Source organism: Colias croceus, chromosome 20, assembly GCF_905220415.1.
Source record: "Colias croceus chromosome 20, ilColCroc2.1".
Taxonomy (NCBI): Eukaryota; Metazoa; Arthropoda; class Insecta; order Lepidoptera; family Pieridae; genus Colias; species Colias croceus.
Window position 1 is genome coordinate 4,754,430 of NC_059556.1, and position 18,084 is coordinate 4,772,513.

The following is an 18,084-nucleotide window of genomic DNA, read 5'->3' on the forward strand; positions in this document are numbered from 1 at the left end:
AGCACTGGACTGAAAACAAAAGCAAATTCTATATATTTCTAATAAATAATTGTACGGTTTACAAATAATTTGGTTTGTGTATAATGTTTCAGAATCGTAGCTAGGTTTCATATAAAATTTTTTTACGAATAAATTAATGTGTCTTGAAATTAAACTTACTGCAATAAAATATATACATATCAATTTAATACTTTTCATGGACAACTTCAACTCGGACAATAAATAACTTATAAATATTGTATTATGATATTTTTCCCAGCCACGACACTGTTATATAATTGAAATTCGGAACGCTTATTCTAACACGACATTCACATATTTTAGTACATTTATTGTCAACACCATAATTGAATAATAATTTCATTATTATAAACACAATTCTTACAATTAGCATGAAATAAAGAAATTAAAAGAGCGGTGTACATGACCTATGTTTATATTTCTATTGGCAACACATTGTAAAGATCTTGAAAAATATATTATAATTTTGCAAAATTTGTCGAAATATATAGTTATATGGTATGGCAGCAAAACATTTAATGCAAAAACTAAGTTAAAAAACCAGTACTTGGTACTTGTAAAATCTAACATAACAAATTAATGTCACAATAATAAATACTACAATTATAATTTTATTCATTTGACATTAAATAAAAATAACAATTTAATATCACTTTCAAGCTTAAACTAAAATTTTAAAATAAATTGAGCTAAACATAAATTATACTAGAATTTGTTTTATACTTCATAGAAAAATGAATAAAATGCAATAAATAGCTAGCTAACAATTTAATACTCAAAGTGAACATGATATAACCAAAATAAATTAACTAGAAATATTATATTGTAATTAATTAAAAGTTAATACATGTTAATTTATCAACATTGAGAATATAGAGTAATACCATAGAAAGCTCCATTTTATTAACGCACAAGTAAATTATTATTATAATTTTTCGCGATTTTTCATTTGATTATGTTCATTATTTTCTAAATCGTAGAAAATAGTACTATTCTGTTGCGTTTTAGAAACTTCTAAGCACAAATATTTTTAAAACCAAATATACTTAGAATTTTACTATTTTCTATAAAATTTTCAACTTGTTCCATTATTCAGTGTTTTCAGAAACATAAATAGCATTGAAACAAACATTATAAATGCATTGTGAGTTAAACAAGTGTATTGTTTCGGAAGCGGGTGGTTATTTATTTGATACCTAGGTAGTTTTCAGCTAGACCTAGGTAATAGATAGTTTGCGCGATACCGAACAGTGGTGCGATGACAATCATACGGCAAGCTCCGCCCTTGAAGAAAGCGGTCGGTCCCTCGTGTTTCATTGTTTGCCTGAAATTATGAAATATAATTTATTAAAGTATAATAAAAACTTTTCTGGAAAATGTAATGTCGTGGGAAATGTTTGGAAAGATATTCCATATTCTCTTTTTTTTTTTTTTTTGGGTACTTTTACACTAGACAGCCAAAGTTTAATTTACCAAAATTCCCTCTCCTTCGTAACGTGTTGCGTTGGACTAGTTGCGTAAAGCAATATTGTGGGTTTGTATTTGCTTTTGATATTTGTGTTTCGGGCGACACGCAAATAGCAATACAAGAACCACTCGGAGTGTCTGCATGCGCGTCTTCACCACGTCGAACGGGTTCACGTGCACAATACAAGAAGCGCTCACGTGATGCAGTCCACGATGGACGAGTACTGCCGCTCGCCGCTGCCCTTGGTGAGCGTCTGCATGCGCGTCTTCACCACGTCGAACGGGTTCACGCCGAGCGCCGCTGATGAGCCCGCGAGGCAACCGGAACCGAACGACCACCTGTTCCATACAAAGTTTTATTAGTAAAGTTTTACGAGTGAAAGAAAAAAGAAAAAAAATCTCTACTAATGAAGAGGAAAAAAAGTTCTAGATTTTTTTTTTTTCAATTCTTTCTTATATAGTTATGTACCACATTCACTTTCGTCTATTGTCATTATGAACTGCAGCGTGAGTCATGCTTGTTATCACTTATTTTATGAAATGCGAGATTGTCAGGACACTTCTACAAGCTATCCAGAAACTATTAAAAATACAATACCAACTAATCGATCCCAATTAAATAAAATGGTATATTTTTACCAGAAAGGTGGTCCAGTAGCACCCGGCTCCTTAGGCCCGAGATCGTTGAGCGTAGCGAACATCGGGAAGTATATGATACTGAAGGACACGTCCCTAGCGGCAGTGGCCGTTATTCCCTTGTACAGGCCGAAGATACCGCGCTCCGCGATCAGCTTGCGTGTTAACTGCATTGCTGTGACACGCTCGAACTTGCGGCCCTCTGTACATGCGAAATAAGACATGTGCTATGTGGTATGAATGAATATAAAATATCTTCAAGATGGTGTTATATGTAATTTTTTTTCATTCATACACGTTTTTACCTAGTTTGGTAGTCAGATAGACTTTAACATCACAAAATAAAATATTTATTTATTTTTATTTTATTTATTTTATACATAAGATTTAACAGATGTTTATTTCGTCTGAACTACAAACGTCATGTTGAAATTTATATTCTATCAGAAGTCGTCGAAAATTAGGTACAGTGAAGGAATAAATCGGGCTATCTCTTAATATTCGTTATAGTACCTAGTAAATGTAATTAAAGATGAGATCATAGATTAACGGTTAACAAACAGAGGAAGGTCAAGCTAAATATATAAGCGCTTTCCGTTGGTATATCTTATTCCGACATTCTGAAAAATCCTGTGCTATAACCACAGAATACATAATAGTAGCTAAACGCTACAGAACGGACACTCTCCGCCTCCCGCCAAAATTAAACACTTACCTCACCCCGCACGATCAGACATGTTAGGCTAAGCGCGCACCACGATTTTATGCAGCGTGATTATTTTATCGCAGAAATACAACGTATGAGTTACTATGGCAATGCGCGCACATGCGATTAAATAATCACAGCGATTTTAAAATTGTGATTTGTCACATTTTGCTGCGACTGCTCGCGACGCGATTGTCGCGAAAATGAAATGCAGAATATGAAATTGTATGGTACCGCGCGCACTGCGATAATAAAATCGCACACTCGGGCCCGACCGGCACTTCACTTGTGTTTCGTCTGTCCAACAGTAAACATCGTATAGGTAGGTACTGTTTGGTAAATTATAATAAATAAAGTAAATAAATTATAAATTCAGTAATCTGTCAAAGGTTTGAATTTATTTATTTATTTAACACTTTATTGTACAAGAAACAAAATTTACAGTCATAAAGGTTACAATAATAAAAAAAAATAAAAAAGCACAAAGGGCGGCCTTTTGGCGGAATTTTCATTCTATAATAGCCAAAGAATTTTTTGGGATACATCCGAAGTTCATTGTATTTCTGACTAGCTTTCCACCCGCGGCATCGCCCGCGCAGTTAAAGAAAAACCCGCATAGTTCCCGTTCCCGTGGGATTTTCGGGATAAAACCGATCCTATGTCCTTTCTCGGGTATCAAAATATCTCTATACCAAATTTACAGACAGACAGAGTTACTTTCGCATTTATAATATTAGTATGGATAAAAGAAACCTTTGACAATTCTATCTGCTGTAAAAGAAGGAGTCCAATATAGACGAATTTTCTTTTTTTTTATTCTTATCCTCCGAAGTAGTAAATAAATACAAGCAACTTGTACGAAATCCATGATGAAAGTGAGTAAGAATCACTATTAAATTATCGCTGTGCGCGCACCGTACTCTCTGCGATTTTCTACAGCGCGATTTTGAAATCGTGTCGCAAAAATTAAAATCGTGGTGCGCGCTTAGCCTTATGGTACCCATTTCCCCGCAAGGACGATACCAACGACGTCTTTAGACGAAACGCAACGAAGATTGACAACATTAATCAAATTGACTTAAAGCAATTTTATTATTTTGGATTTGTGATTATCGTTTTTCGTAGAAAATGGTTAGATATTGTGCTGTTTACGGATGTATTTCATCAGAAAAACGCGAATTTTTTTTTACGCTAGTCACAAATGTGCCAACCATAAAGAGTTTACACACACATTTGCAGTCTCTACAGTGTGACTGTCAAAACTATAATTTTGTATGGAGTGTCCGGGGTGTGCTATAACGCAAAAGTTCCAAACGAAAATATTGATTGAGACTGCCAACTGCACTGATTAGTTTCTATCGAAATTGGCCGCATATTTCAGAGTAAAAATTTATTCGAATTTAAAACAATATCTGCTATATTATTGAAAGGAATCCGGTTATATTATCATGACTTAGTCAACGATTGGAGAGATAGGAACAGGGAACGTCTCCCGCACCGGACTATGGTCAATTTTACTAAGTACGTTTATCGTTTGTGTTCCTCGTTACGAGGTCATATCGATCGTATTTTATGACGTTAATATTAATCAATATTTTAAATCTTTTATTTAAACATAATAATATGCCCACTGTGTTTTAAGTTGTAAGAATATATGAAATGTAAAATTTTTTCACATGAAAATTAATAATGAGCAATCAGTAGCAAATTTATAATCATTTATCTTTACAGGCTATCGACCCCCATTACGTCCCAATTCATAATCAATTCAGATCCCCCCTATATAAGTTACTCTATGATTCAGATATGACTGAAAAACGTCTATATGGTCAACTAGTCATTACATAAAAAGCGGATAACTAAACTACAGTCTACTATCTCTAAAGACGTTAGAAGTAAAATCAATATTTATGGCTATTGTACACGAAACAATAGGAGTTTTAACTTCTACAGCGCCCTCCACGCCTATTATCTTTTATCGTTTACAAAAATAAACTTACATAATCGATTCACTAACATGTAAGAGAAAAAGAGTAACAACAAAACTGAATTTCATCATACAATTTCAAATATTTTTTTTTTTATTTACGACGACATCGTGACGAGGCATTTTTTAAAGTTGTTCTGATAATCTTCGGCCTTTCCAGTATTTACTCAACTCTTTACTTTGTTATTACAGACGGTTGCTAAATATTCTTTAACTATAACAGCATACTAATTCCTTTTTAGTACTTCAGAACGTGGGACGTACCTAGTTCATACAAAACGGTGCAAATTTATATAATAATCCAAAGTAAATAATCCCACATTACACAGCTTTGTTAGGAGGAATAAATGTTTGTTTTGCGTATTATTACAAAATTGACTGCCTTCGACAATGGAAGGTGGAGACCAATATAAAGCCTAAAACTCAAACATTTATTTACATTAGACTTCTTCTAGAAGCACTTCTGAATGGTCATGGCATAGTCATTCACTCAGTAGACAGGCTTAATTTTTTCCTCTTAAACCTTGGAAAAAAAATTGGTCTGTAAAGTCGGTTTACTGACGACAGTTGAACGTGACAACATCTGATTGTGCTTCTTTGTCGCTCGTTCCGTGCTCTCGCTTGCACTTCAAGCATTCCGGAACGCCTCAGAGCGAGGTAACGCCGCACGAGTCATGTTTTTTCGTGCGTGCAACCGGCTCTATCGAATTATAAGACGTTGTCACGTCAAAATTAATACACATTGATTATGGTATAGTTCTAACCACTATAATATCTATTGTAAAATACACAACAAGTACAACAATAAATTAAACACAGCACAGCTTATATATAATTCAATCACCTACCAGCTTTGGCCTGAGCAGCGACTCGGCCAGCGTCCTGCATCTGAATCTTCAGCAGTTCCATAGGTGTGGTGATGACGATCTGACAAGCACCCGCGCTGCCGCCGGCTATCATTTGTCGGAATACTGGTAGCGAACTGTGAACCAATGTAGTATCTTCTTGTGTTTCATTTTACGAGAGTATTATAGATTTAGCAGTTAAAAACTTCAACAGAAACTCTGTTAAAATCTTTGTTTGAAATAATATCTGAAATGTACCATTTTAGAAATCCTTTTTGCTTATCAACGTCATGCATAATTTTGCCCAACTGGACAACCAACTTTGAATTTAAATATAAATCTTATTGATCGACTTATGAGTATTAGACTACAAGCCCGCATAGGAAAAAAATATGGGTCAAATGAACCACCAGGGGACATATCTAGAACGATAGAAGAGCATAAAATAATAAGATTCATCACTATGCCGTCACTTGTAAGCTGTCCAACTGAGTGCAGATGAGAATTGAAAAGTACAGGTAGACTCGGTAAATTTTGGTCATATATTTTTGTACGGCATTCTTAACCATCGATAGATCCATTAAAAATAATAAGAAACCGCTCAGTGCCGTACAAAAATGGTGGTCCACAAAGTCGGAATTTTTATTTAATTTCTACCGGGGGTAAATTTGGTCATTTGACCATGTACGGCATCTGTGTCATACTATGCCTATACTGCTTTTAATCCATTATTCCGCAACGCCGTACAAAAATCATGGGGACAAGGGGAAAAAATCGAGAGTTGCAATCCCCTCTCTTTCCCCACTCCAGGGGGTCATTTGACACAACACGAAATAAATTTATTTTTAAAGTATTTTATGCATAGATAATATTTTTTCATATGCCGTACATTTTCGTTGGTTCAAAGGGGAAAAATCTGAAAAAGAAAAAAATCCATATAACGAAATGTTTGCTTTATATTTTGATAATAAAATATAAATATACATTAATATTAAGAAGCTCGAGGTGGTTAATTATCACCAGTCAGGTGGAATGGACTCCGTTAAATTGATGAACTAATAAAGAAGCTATGAACGAAAAGATGTGAATTATATGCAATCAGCCCATGAATACAGGTAAAGTCACAAGCAAATGCTAGTAATATATTATACATATTCAAAATGTACAAGTAAAGCGCTTTCAAATGATACCAAACACGGTATATTTATCTTAACTTTATTTTTTACTCTGTATGTTTTGTCCGCTAGAGGGCGCCACATTAGGTTTTGTGAAACCCCATATAGCCTTTAGCTAGCTGGTCGCTGGTTATCCAGTGAACAATTCAGACGCTTCTAATGATATGTCATTTGTCGAATTCTGATAAGTAGTTTAGAAGTTACGAGGGAATAGATGAACATACATACATGACCTGTCAAAATCATAACCCTCCTTTTGCTTTGCCGTAGTTGGGTAAAAATATTTTAATGCCGTACTGTGTCAAATGGCCATAAAGCACCCTTAAAATTGTAGCTTTCGTCGCTTTCATCAGCCTAAAAGATGTGGTCTGCACAAAAATGTACGGCATCGTTTTTTCCTAATTTATCTATGTTAATACTATTTAAAACAACGAATAAAGTGTAGAAAACTATTATATTTCATTAATCTACGATGTTTAAACTTTTACAAAATTTCTGTTTTTGCATTTCTCTATAACTTTTTTTAGAACGGTTTCTTTTGAACGGCAATACTATACAACAATTGAATTTTACAATATCATGTTAAAAAAAAGTTCCCGTACAGGGTCAAATGACCTTACAGCTCTTTATATCAAGAATTCGATGAAATTAAGATGATTATTGGTATACATTTAAAAGAACAATTATTTTTTGACGGCATTGCTTTTAATAGTACTTTTGAGTGCTAGATAATGTTTTGGAACCGAAGCCGTACTTAGTCAAATGACCCCCTGGAGTGGGGAAAGAGAGGGGATTGCAACTCTCGATTTTTTCCCCTTGTCCCCATGATTTTTGTACGGCGTTGCGGAATAATGGATTAAAAGCAGTATAGGCATAGTATGACACAGATGCCGTACATGGTCAAATGACCAAATTTACCCCCGGTAGAAATTAAATAAAAATTCCGACTTTGTGGACCACCATTTTTGTACGGCACTGAGCGGTTTCTTAATATTTTTAATGGATCTATCGATAGTTAAGAATGCCGTACAAAAATATATGACCAAAATTTACCGAGTCTACCTGTACTTTTCAATTCTCATCTGCACTCAGTTGGACAGCTTACAAGTGACGGCATAGTGATGAATCTTATTATTTTATGCTCTTCTATCGTTCTAGATATGTCCCCTGGTGGTTCATTTGACCCATATTTTTTTCCTATGCGGGCTTGTAGTCTATATTCATTCGTTTGATTTTACAGTTTTGACGTCTCAATGTGGCGATGAGCCGACCCTATTCTCAATAGGATCGTTTTAGTACAGGAGTATTCTAGTTGTTTCCGAAAAAGCATGCTCGAGACCTAGATGAATAACCTTAATATTTATTGGAAAATTAGATCGATGCACTTAAACTAATAAAAGAGAACTACATAAAGCCTTGACCTTGCTACTCCACTCTTTGTTTATCTATTAAGCACTACTTTGATAGTAATACGAATGCTTTAACATTTAGTACTTTGTACTAACAAAGGTAAATAAATAATCATTGCATCTATTAAACAAGTGATCCATTGATAGCCAAAGACTTTCACATTACAATCACATCACAGATATTATCTTGTGACGTGGCTATTTATCAAATATTATCAGGTAGTTGCATAGTTACCAACTGCCCCTACCCTAATACTCCTATCAATCAATCAAAACATTAAAAATCAGTTGTTTATCTTAGAGCCGATTTTTCAATGCTTGGATAAAACTTATCCGTCCAATAAAGTATTACACGATAAAATTAAAATGTCACGTAAACTGTCAAATACGGGCAATTAGAATACGTTTTTAAAATGGTAGTTTTATACATTATTCGACGAATAAGTTTTATCCAAGCATTGAAAAATCGGCCCTTAGTGATACAGCATTAGATACGTATTTTTGTAAAATAAAATACAATCTTTCTCCTTCAAATATGCAGATTGTGTGTAACTAATTAAATTTGTATAAAATTATGAAGATTCACCACAAAACAAATTTGCAATCTTATTGCCGTATAGCAATAAAATATTATTAAATTTATTACCTACGATACATTATATAATAATTCTTATGTACAAATAAATATATACCCGCAAAATTCATTATGTAAAATGTCGAAAATCTTATTTAAAATACATTCAGAAAATCGTGACTAATTTGAAAAATCCTCGAAACAACTAGAAATGAGTTACTACGATAATCGCTTATGTTTAAATATTAGCAAAGTATTCTTAATCTTAGTAATTTAGGTTGTTACTGTATAAGATATATCTATTGAACCACAGTTACAATCGTTTTTCGATATGGTCCGTGGTCTCTAGATTCCCCAAAATATTGATATTTATAATTTGATTTAAATACGCAATGTACCTAGATAATAATATTATGAATTGCACAATAAAGTACCTATATAAAGGCATAGCAGTATTTACGAATCAGTATAATTTTATCTCATTAATTCTTATCTCAGAAACTCTGACACGATTGCGCAATCAGTTGATTATCACAGATAACATAAAACCTTACAGTAAGATGTTTATAACTTTTTATAAACAATAATATTTAGTTTCATATTGGGTTTTAATCATGAAAATCATATTTTTATACTCTTTTGAGTATCAATGAGATAGTAGAGACAATAAGCAGCTATAAGCAGTTTTAGTACAGTTATTTATAACGAGCACAAGATATTTCTATTACAATGTCACAGTTGTTTTTAAATTCACGTCTTAAAATAGATTTCTGTGTGTTGTATTAACATCTTGTCGTTTCGTTTGATGATATATTTTGTGGTAATTAATAAGTTAAACAATGTTTTAAAATATACAATTTCCTAGGAGTTTATTTAATAATAGCTGAGGACATAAATAATCGTATGAGTTATAAATACTGCTTGGTGTGCAGAGGCCTGAGTGCTCCACATATTAAAATTGATTCAGTTGATAATGTAGGATATGTATAATTAACTCTTGTTTCTATGAAATAGGACATAATATTATACTCGCACTATAGATGTTATAGCACTACTAGCTTTCCACCCGCAGCTTCGCCCGCGCAGTCAAAGAAAAACCCGCATAGTTCCCGTTCCCGTGGGATTTCCGGGATAAAACCTATTTCCTATTTTCCGGGGTAAAAAGTAGCCTATGTCCTTTCTCGGGTATCAAAATATCTCTATACCAAATTTCATGCAAATTGGTTCAGTAGTTAAGGCGTGATTGAGTAACAGACAGACAGACAGAGTTACTTTCGCATTTATAATATTAGTATGGATAAGAGTCGAGGGAAAGAGAAATATAAATAAACAGTAGTTTTAGTATAAACATTACACTGGCTTTTCGCATATTTGGTTGGCTGTACTCACAACTATAAAGCTGTTGCTCAAAATATGAGAAGAAATTTCTAATGAGAAATTATTTATCTTAGTTGTCACAATGATTAAAAGAAAAATACAAAAATACGACGTAGTTTAAAATAAGAAACTTATAAGTACCTAAAAAATACAGTCTTTAATAGGCGTGATAGCTTTCAAGCACTTCAATCATTTTTTAATTCGACCGAGAAGCCTTTTAAGTTTAAATAAAGGTTTTATCACAATAATTATATTATTTATCATCGCAAAAATATCTTGTCTATACTAATATTATAAAGAGGAAAGGTTTGTAATTATGTATGTGTGTATGGTTTTCACGCATAAACTACTAGACCGATTTCAAAAATTCTTTCACCATTAGAAAGCTGCATCTTCACTGAGAAACATAGGCTATAAAACATGTAGGTACCACGGGCGAAGCCGGGGCGGACCGCTAGTAAACAAATAAATGCTAAAAGAAATCCTTACCCATCAGGCAGTGTGAGGTAAAACCGGAACATATCATTGGCTGCTAGTTTGATGGCTTTCTCCGGCGTGATCAAAATGATGTTCACCGCCGACCCCCGGTACATACCGAAGTAACCCTCCGCCGCGTATGTTTTGCGGAAACAATCCAACCTAACATGTACATTAAAAATTAATTAACTTCATTGTAATACATTTTTAAAGAATTAAAAAAAATTACATCACGAGGCGGGACTCAGAATTATATTCTTTAAAAAATTATGACTATTTATAAAGCATTCGAGTGCTATAAAAAAAAATCAAATATTGTTATTGTTTCATTCAAATAGACCCTTTTTTGCACCAAAATACATCACAGCTAAAATGAATAATAAGTAGACCAAAACAAAAACATTCATGGTCATACAACTCTATTATCTAATAATTAATTTAAATTAAAATATTATTTTGGCTTTAAAAGAGCGTTTCTAGGTACGCTGTTTATGGTTAATATGAAGTTATGTTCAATTTTTTATTACTTGAAGATAGAATCTTTTTTTCAGGGGACCCTTCCAACAGTTTATGTGATGTAGCACAGTTGTTTATTTAAAATTATTTATAATTCAATACATATTATGTAATGACGTCAAATAATGTAGTTCGAATTACAGACAGTTGTTGTTTCATTAAGGGCCGATTTTTCAATGCTTGGATAAAACTTATCCGTCCAATAAATTATTACACGATAATAATAAAATGTCACGTAAACTGTCAAATACGGGCAATTAGAATACGTTTTTAAAATGGTAGTTTTGTACATTATTCGACGAATAAGTTTTATCCAAGCATTGAAAAATCGGCCCTAATTGGCATAACGTCGGAAATAATTTACGTCCGCGTCGGCCTCGAATCCATAGAACGTTACGGCATTTTATATCTATAATATAGAAATTGTCATCAAATAATTCATATTATACGCTTTAAATGTATGTACACGACACACGTCTTCACTTAAGCCTGCTTTGAGATTTTGAATTATATTTACATTGATTAATACAATTCATATAGAATCTAGATTATTATACCAACAACTGTATACAAAGGTAAATTTATCTTAGAAACCAGTTCAGGCATGTTACATTATTATTTTATTTGATCACTTAATTATGCTATTCATAATTCTGCATGATCCACAATACAGGGTTACAGGTAAAGTCGATGTAGATCCGTTAAGGGCATGTAGTACACCTCATTTCTGAATGATTTCACTATGTAACCCCCCATCCTAAACTTAACCGTTTTCGAGATATTCGAGTTTTAATTTTTTTTATGAAAATGCCCAATTTTTCGGCTATTCAATTGAATATTTTGAATATTTTTGACTCTTATGATTATTTTTTTTGTTTTTTACATGAAGAATGAGATGCTTAATTACCTCAATGACTAAAATTGGACGTAAGTTAACTAAATAGGTCATTGTAGACGATCGAAACTTAAGAAAATAAGTACAAATTATAAAAAAATATTTTTCTTTTCTGGATATCTCAAAAAATTATTATGGCACTTGCTCTGCAGATATGCTTAAAAACATCTACATTTTATCAGCTATCCAACGAGGTATAAAACTCTAGGGTATTTATTAACCTCAAAGGTGAAACTTAGTTTCTAAGGCTACATGGCAGTCAGAATAAATAGTCCTTATTTAATCTAATTAATTTGACTTAAGTTCAGCATCATCATTTCAGCCTACTCTGGCTTCCACTATTGAACATAGGCCTCTCTCGGCTAGGTACAACCTTCATGCATCCATCGATATCCCGCTATCCTGACCTAGGAGATCATTCAGTTTTATAGCATTTTTTTTTTGTTCACATTGTCGATCGTACAAATAATGACCGTACGCCAACTATTACTTGAGCGTAAGTGACTAGTTACTGGCTATTGTTTGGAAAATAACGTAATCGGTGCGTTGTTAACGCTAGTTGGCATACAAAGTCACTCACGCTCAACTCATAGTTGGCATAAAAATCGTCGGTGATTGTAGTAAGCTAAATGAAACAATAAATCAGTTCAAAATAACATTTAATCACCTAATGTTTTTGAATAAAATTTTATAGTTCATGTTCTACGTGTCCACCTCTATTTCGCACACATTTTCTCATTCTTTCACGTAGTCCACTATTCACTACACCATGTGGTTAATATTCTTCTTATGTCGTTAGCAGCATTAATTATCTTTTCTTTGAGAACTTCCACTGACGATATGGGGTTGGGCTCACTGTAAACGAGGCTCTTCATGTGCCCCCATACATAAAAATCAATGGGGGTCAGGTCGGGACATCTGGGTGGCCAGGGTAAAGGCCCACTTCGTCCAATCCATTTGTTAGGATAGTTAGTGTCCAACCATTCCCTAACGCTTCTTCTGAAATGAGCAGGGCAGCCATCATGTTTAAACCACATGTCCCGCAGTAATTGTAATGGGAGAACATAAGTAGGTCACCTAAGTCACACACATAAGTCGTGTGGGAATCCGAAAGCACAATAATTCGCATCTACCATGGACGAATCGCATGAGTAGACTAAAATGGATGGCAAGCAAACAAACGACCAAATACAAAACAATGGGTATGTTGTATCCCCAAACTTGTTTTTGCACATTATTTTTCTCACTCTCATCTGCATAAATCGAAAGTTGTCTCGCTCACACGCACCGGATTAACTTGAAGGACAATAGCCGAGGGACCCGTTAGACCTACTACCTGAACCTTTTCAACTATGTTTTTTTCTATGAGTTTAAATACAACCCTAGGTTGTTATACCTCGTTGGATAGCTGATAAAATGTAGATGTTTTTAAGCACATCTGCAGAGCAAGTGCCATAATAATTTTTTGAGATATCCAGAAAAGAAAAATATTTTTTTATAATTTGTACTTATTTTCTTAAGTTTCGATCGTCTACAATGACCTATTTAGTTAACTTACGTGCAATTTTAGTCATTGAGGTAATTAAGCATCTCATTCTTCATGTAAAAAACAAAAAAAATAATCATAAGAGTCAAAAATATTCAAAATATTCAATTGAATAGCCGAAAAATTGGGCATTTTCATAAAAAAAATTAAAACTCGAATATCTCGAAAACGGTTAAGTTTAGGATGAGGGGTTACATAGTGAAATCATTCAGAAATGATGTGTACTACATGCCCTTAACGGATCTACATCGACTTTTCCTGTAACCCTGTATATTTAATTTTATTACTACCAAGTACCAGCCAAGTAAATAGGTAATATTATTAACCATTTGCCACTCTTATACAGGATGTATCTGTACACCTTTGTAAACACACAAATAAACAGTTAAATACAGAAATAAATTATTTTTTATTAGATTACAAGCATCCTAGTTGGATAAATGTAATTACATCTTACGAGTTCCTAGTGTTCATGCCAGACATCATTAGACAGTAATAATTAAACTAAGATGTATAATATGTTATTGTTTAACATATATTCTATATTTTCTGCCAACAAATAATATCAAACAGAGACACTTTTCAAGCGGTTTTTACATATATATGAGACTCATAAGATTATGCAACTGCGGGGCTCTTACTATGTATTGACAAAACATTACTATGTTACATGTTTTTATATTGCTACACTTACATGTTTTTATATTGCTTCTCTCCATTTGGACCTATTGTTTGGTTCTGCAATCTAGTTTTGACCAGATCCAGCGGGAATACGACAGAAACACCTATGATTCCAGCAATACCTCCATTGATGATCTTTGGAAGAGGGCTGAAAGAAAATAGTGCTATGAATAATTATGAGTACTTATGAATTAATTATCGGTCGTAAGTACTACTCGAAAAATAGTGCATAGATAATATTATCCATGAAATAAATCATTCAAATGTTAATTACTGGAGAATAAGTTAACAGCAATAGTGATATTCTATTGAAATATACATATTTTAATTTGTCAGTGTATCAGAGGGCATGTTTTATCAATTATTTTTTTTTAATTTTAGACAGATTTAGATTGCATGCATTTTTCACCATGAATATTATGATCAGTATTATCAATTTATTTGTAATTAAGGAAATAATAAATAGTTATGTATATGAATTTAATTTACAATTACAATTTGACCTCTTTAACAATACTAAACTAAAAAGGTTTTTTAACCTATCTTAACACAGGATCAATATGTGAAAATATGTGAATGACTAATTAGAAAACAGCAATAAAAACAATTATGACAATATAAGAGCATCAAGAAAGCAAAAAATTTATAAAAAGAAAAAATCAATGATTATTCCTTATTATATTGCTATAAAATTATTGATTCAACTAGATAGTTAATATGAAATACTGAATTTTATCTTAACAAAATTATATTGGATAAAGACACTAGAAAAATATGCCATTTATGAAGCAATACTTTTTAAAATTAAGAATACAGAACAGAATATATTACTACAGAGAGAATATGGATCTACATCTATTTTTATTGAACAATACTATAACCACTCAAGTGCGGGAGCCATTTTGCAAAAATCGGGAAATGTGCGGAACCGGCTCCCGGTGCCGCCGCAAATGGGGTTTTTGGCGGTCCAATATTTTTATAAAGTCGATTAACTCAGATTCCTATAACAATAGCACATTTCCAAGTATTTAAATTCATAGATAATAAAATAGTCTATGCCTTGTCAAAACATGGTAACATTTAAATTAATAAAACAACTTGTAAGTCAAAGCAAATGTACCCTTGTAATTTTTGTTACATTTTGTCTGCTAATAAAAAATTAAAACAGCTGTTCAGTGAGATTTTAATATATATTGATCCTTTGTTACACTCTTCTTACGAGAAAATAAAAACATCATACCCTCCCATACATTTTTTTTACACATTCCCTGTTTATTTTTTTGTACAAAAAACTACCTACTCAATGTGTCATCAAAAGTGGGCCACTTAAATCATGTGGTTATGTTGTTATCTTGATTTATAGCTAGCCTGTTTTTTCCTTAACATGTCATATAAGTTAGAAAGAGGAAGGTTATTAGACCGTTTTATAAAGCGAACGCAAAACCCCTGTCTGTGGATCGACCGGGAGCCGGTCGCAACGCACCAGCCCCTGTATGTGGATCGACCGGCTCCCGGTCGTTCAGCACTTGAGTGGTTAATGACCTTTTCAATTAAAATAATTTATGAAACAAGTTATGTCTGCAATATTGATAATATTTCTCATATCATAGCTACCTCATTAGTCAGTTGCAACTGATATTTCAAGTATTAGATATACCTATGCAGAAATAATATTTTTTGTACCTAAAGATTATAAGTAAATGAAACATCTACTGATAGCCTGTAAATAATTTATTTTCTGTATGTACCTAGGTAGTAACAATAATTTATACAAATAATGGATAAGTAATTAGCTTCTCTATGTATAATAAAGTAGCTTTACAAATATATCCTTTAATTTCTATAGAACTTACTTGAAGGTTTGTGGAGGGGGTGGAGTACCAGGCTTGCTCATAATTGGGATGAATAGTTACACCTAAATTTAAAATGCACATAATTATCCATTCTACAAATTAAAATAAATAAAAGCTGTGTATTGAGTGGAATAATTATAAAATAAATTTTGATATTATGTACAAACTAAGATACAACAAAGATTTAATTTATATTTTTTTTACAGACAAAATACGCACAAGCTATCGCACAAGCAATTATTGATTTGCTAGAATTCAAAAATTGAAACGAAAAATAAAATACTTATACATATTTACGTAACCAAACCAATAAATAATACTTACTGGTGGAAGAAAGGCAGAAAATCAAATTCTTTACACCGACTTTATTTTAAAATTAAAAAAACCACATTGCAAAATTTTTAATGTAAAAATTAAAACCAAATCAGACCGCGAGCAAGGACAACCGGGAGAATTTTTATTGCAAATGACATTTTGGTGACGTTTCAATACGAATGTTGCTATTATCAAATATCATGCACACAGAGACAATAAAAAAACCACAAAAAAACCTATCCGTCTTAGAGTATATATACTATCTATAGAGTGCGAACAACCAAGTGGGAACAGTAGGCACAGGTGGGAACAACACGACGCTCCCGCCGCGAGCGCTCGCAGTCGTGGTTGAGTGCTCACGAAGTGCATTGCTCTAGATTTTTTTCATATTTACGAATAAACGTGGTGAAATGTGCAGTTCTATCTTGCAAAAACGATACTAGAAAATAAACAAAATTGAAATCCACTATCAAATTTCATCAGTAAGTCGATTGTTTTACATAATTTGATGAAAATAAATCTAGCATCGCGGGGGTGAAGAGTAGGTGGGAGGCGGACACGCGCAGGCTCGCTCGCGCGCCTCACTGCCGCCACGTGATCGTAGTGATGTGACCTGACCAACGCTGTACTCGATATAAAGTTTACTAGAAGAACTATATTTTAACAAATTATTTATTTAACTTTAAAATTAAAACTCTTTTAAAAATGTATTATAAATAAATTTGTGGTGTGTTTTGTATGATACACTTTCTAAATTATGAATGCGAATGTATTATAGTGTAAATGTAAAATATGTAATGTTACGATATATTTTCTGAACCGCTAAATTGATTTTGAAGATTTTGATAGTAGAATGGATAAAATTGAATAAAAAAATTATTAATATTATTTATTATATTATCATTTTAAATTATTAATTATTCCTTAATATTTTTTACCATTTTTAAAACATTATTATTATTGTTTGATTTATTATTAAATAAATAGCACTAAACCCGAACTTTTATTTTATTAACTTTATTATTTAACAAGTACTCACGTTTTTCTGATATTCCAATCAAACATATTTTTTAAAGTACTTATAATTAATACAAGAAAATTTCTTATATAATATTTAATATTCAAATGGAATAAACAAACTTTATTCAGTTGGTAAACAAATTTAAAATTACATATTTATACTTTATTCATATATTTTTCCTTTAATAACTTATTGAACATAAAATTTACTTATGATACATATTTATTTACATAACTTATCGATAGTTCAACACGCAATTGATATCTACCCATCCCTATTTGTCACACACACATCTATATAGTATCTATAGCTCATCTGCCTACGATGCGCACTATGCAATTTGTGCAATACACTCGCTCTATACTATTGTAATATATACTCTAAGCTATCCGTCCTCTTAAAAATAATTATAATTGTGTTACGATAAAAAGTTATTTTTACAATCCATTTCTCTTTTTTATATCTTTTTAGATCTAAAAAATGCGACAAGGAAACGTAAATTAAATTCAATACGCATTGACTCTCATTGAAATATTAATACCTGCCCCAGACCTGCATTCAATATTCATACTTCGTTATTTCA

The 18,084-nt window shown here is 32.5% G+C and overlaps 1 protein-coding gene across 2 annotated transcripts; it reads right to left on the minus strand.

Annotated features, from left to right (window-relative positions):
• Positions 1–677: 677 nt before the first annotated feature.
• On the minus strand, positions 678–16,643 carry LOC123700964 (mitochondrial glutamate carrier 1-like). Of its 2 annotated transcripts, none has more exons than XM_045648355.1 (8): positions 16,490–16,643; positions 16,166–16,227; positions 14,326–14,460; positions 10,687–10,836; positions 5,666–5,799; positions 2,128–2,326; positions 1,687–1,827; positions 678–1,345 (listed from the first exon to the last, which is right to left on the minus strand). In XM_045648355.1, exons 2-8 carry the CDS (start codon positions 16,204–16,206, stop codon positions 1,207–1,209), a joined length of 939 nt encoding a protein of 312 aa, XP_045504311.1. In that variant the 5' UTR covers positions 16,207–16,227; positions 16,490–16,643; the 3' UTR covers positions 678–1,206. The 2 variants fall into 2 exon arrangements, with proteins under 2 accessions (XP_045504311.1, XP_045504312.1); XM_045648356.1 differs by having other exon boundaries at positions 16,493–16,639.
• Positions 16,644–18,084: the final 1,441 nt, after the last annotated feature.

Coding starts and splice junctions, on each gene's coding strand:
- LOC123700964 (XM_045648355.1), bottom strand. CDS start 16,206: ATGAGCAAGCCTGGTACTCCACCCCCTCCACAAACCTTCAA. Junction 5,800..10,686: donor TACCTCACACTGCCTGATGG/GTAAGGATTTCT, acceptor ATTGGTTCACAG/TTCGCTACCAGTATTCCGAC. Junction 2,327..5,665: donor CGCTGCTCAGGCCAAAGCTG/GTAGGTGATTGA, acceptor TCGCATGTACAG/AGGGCCGCAAGTTCGAGCGT.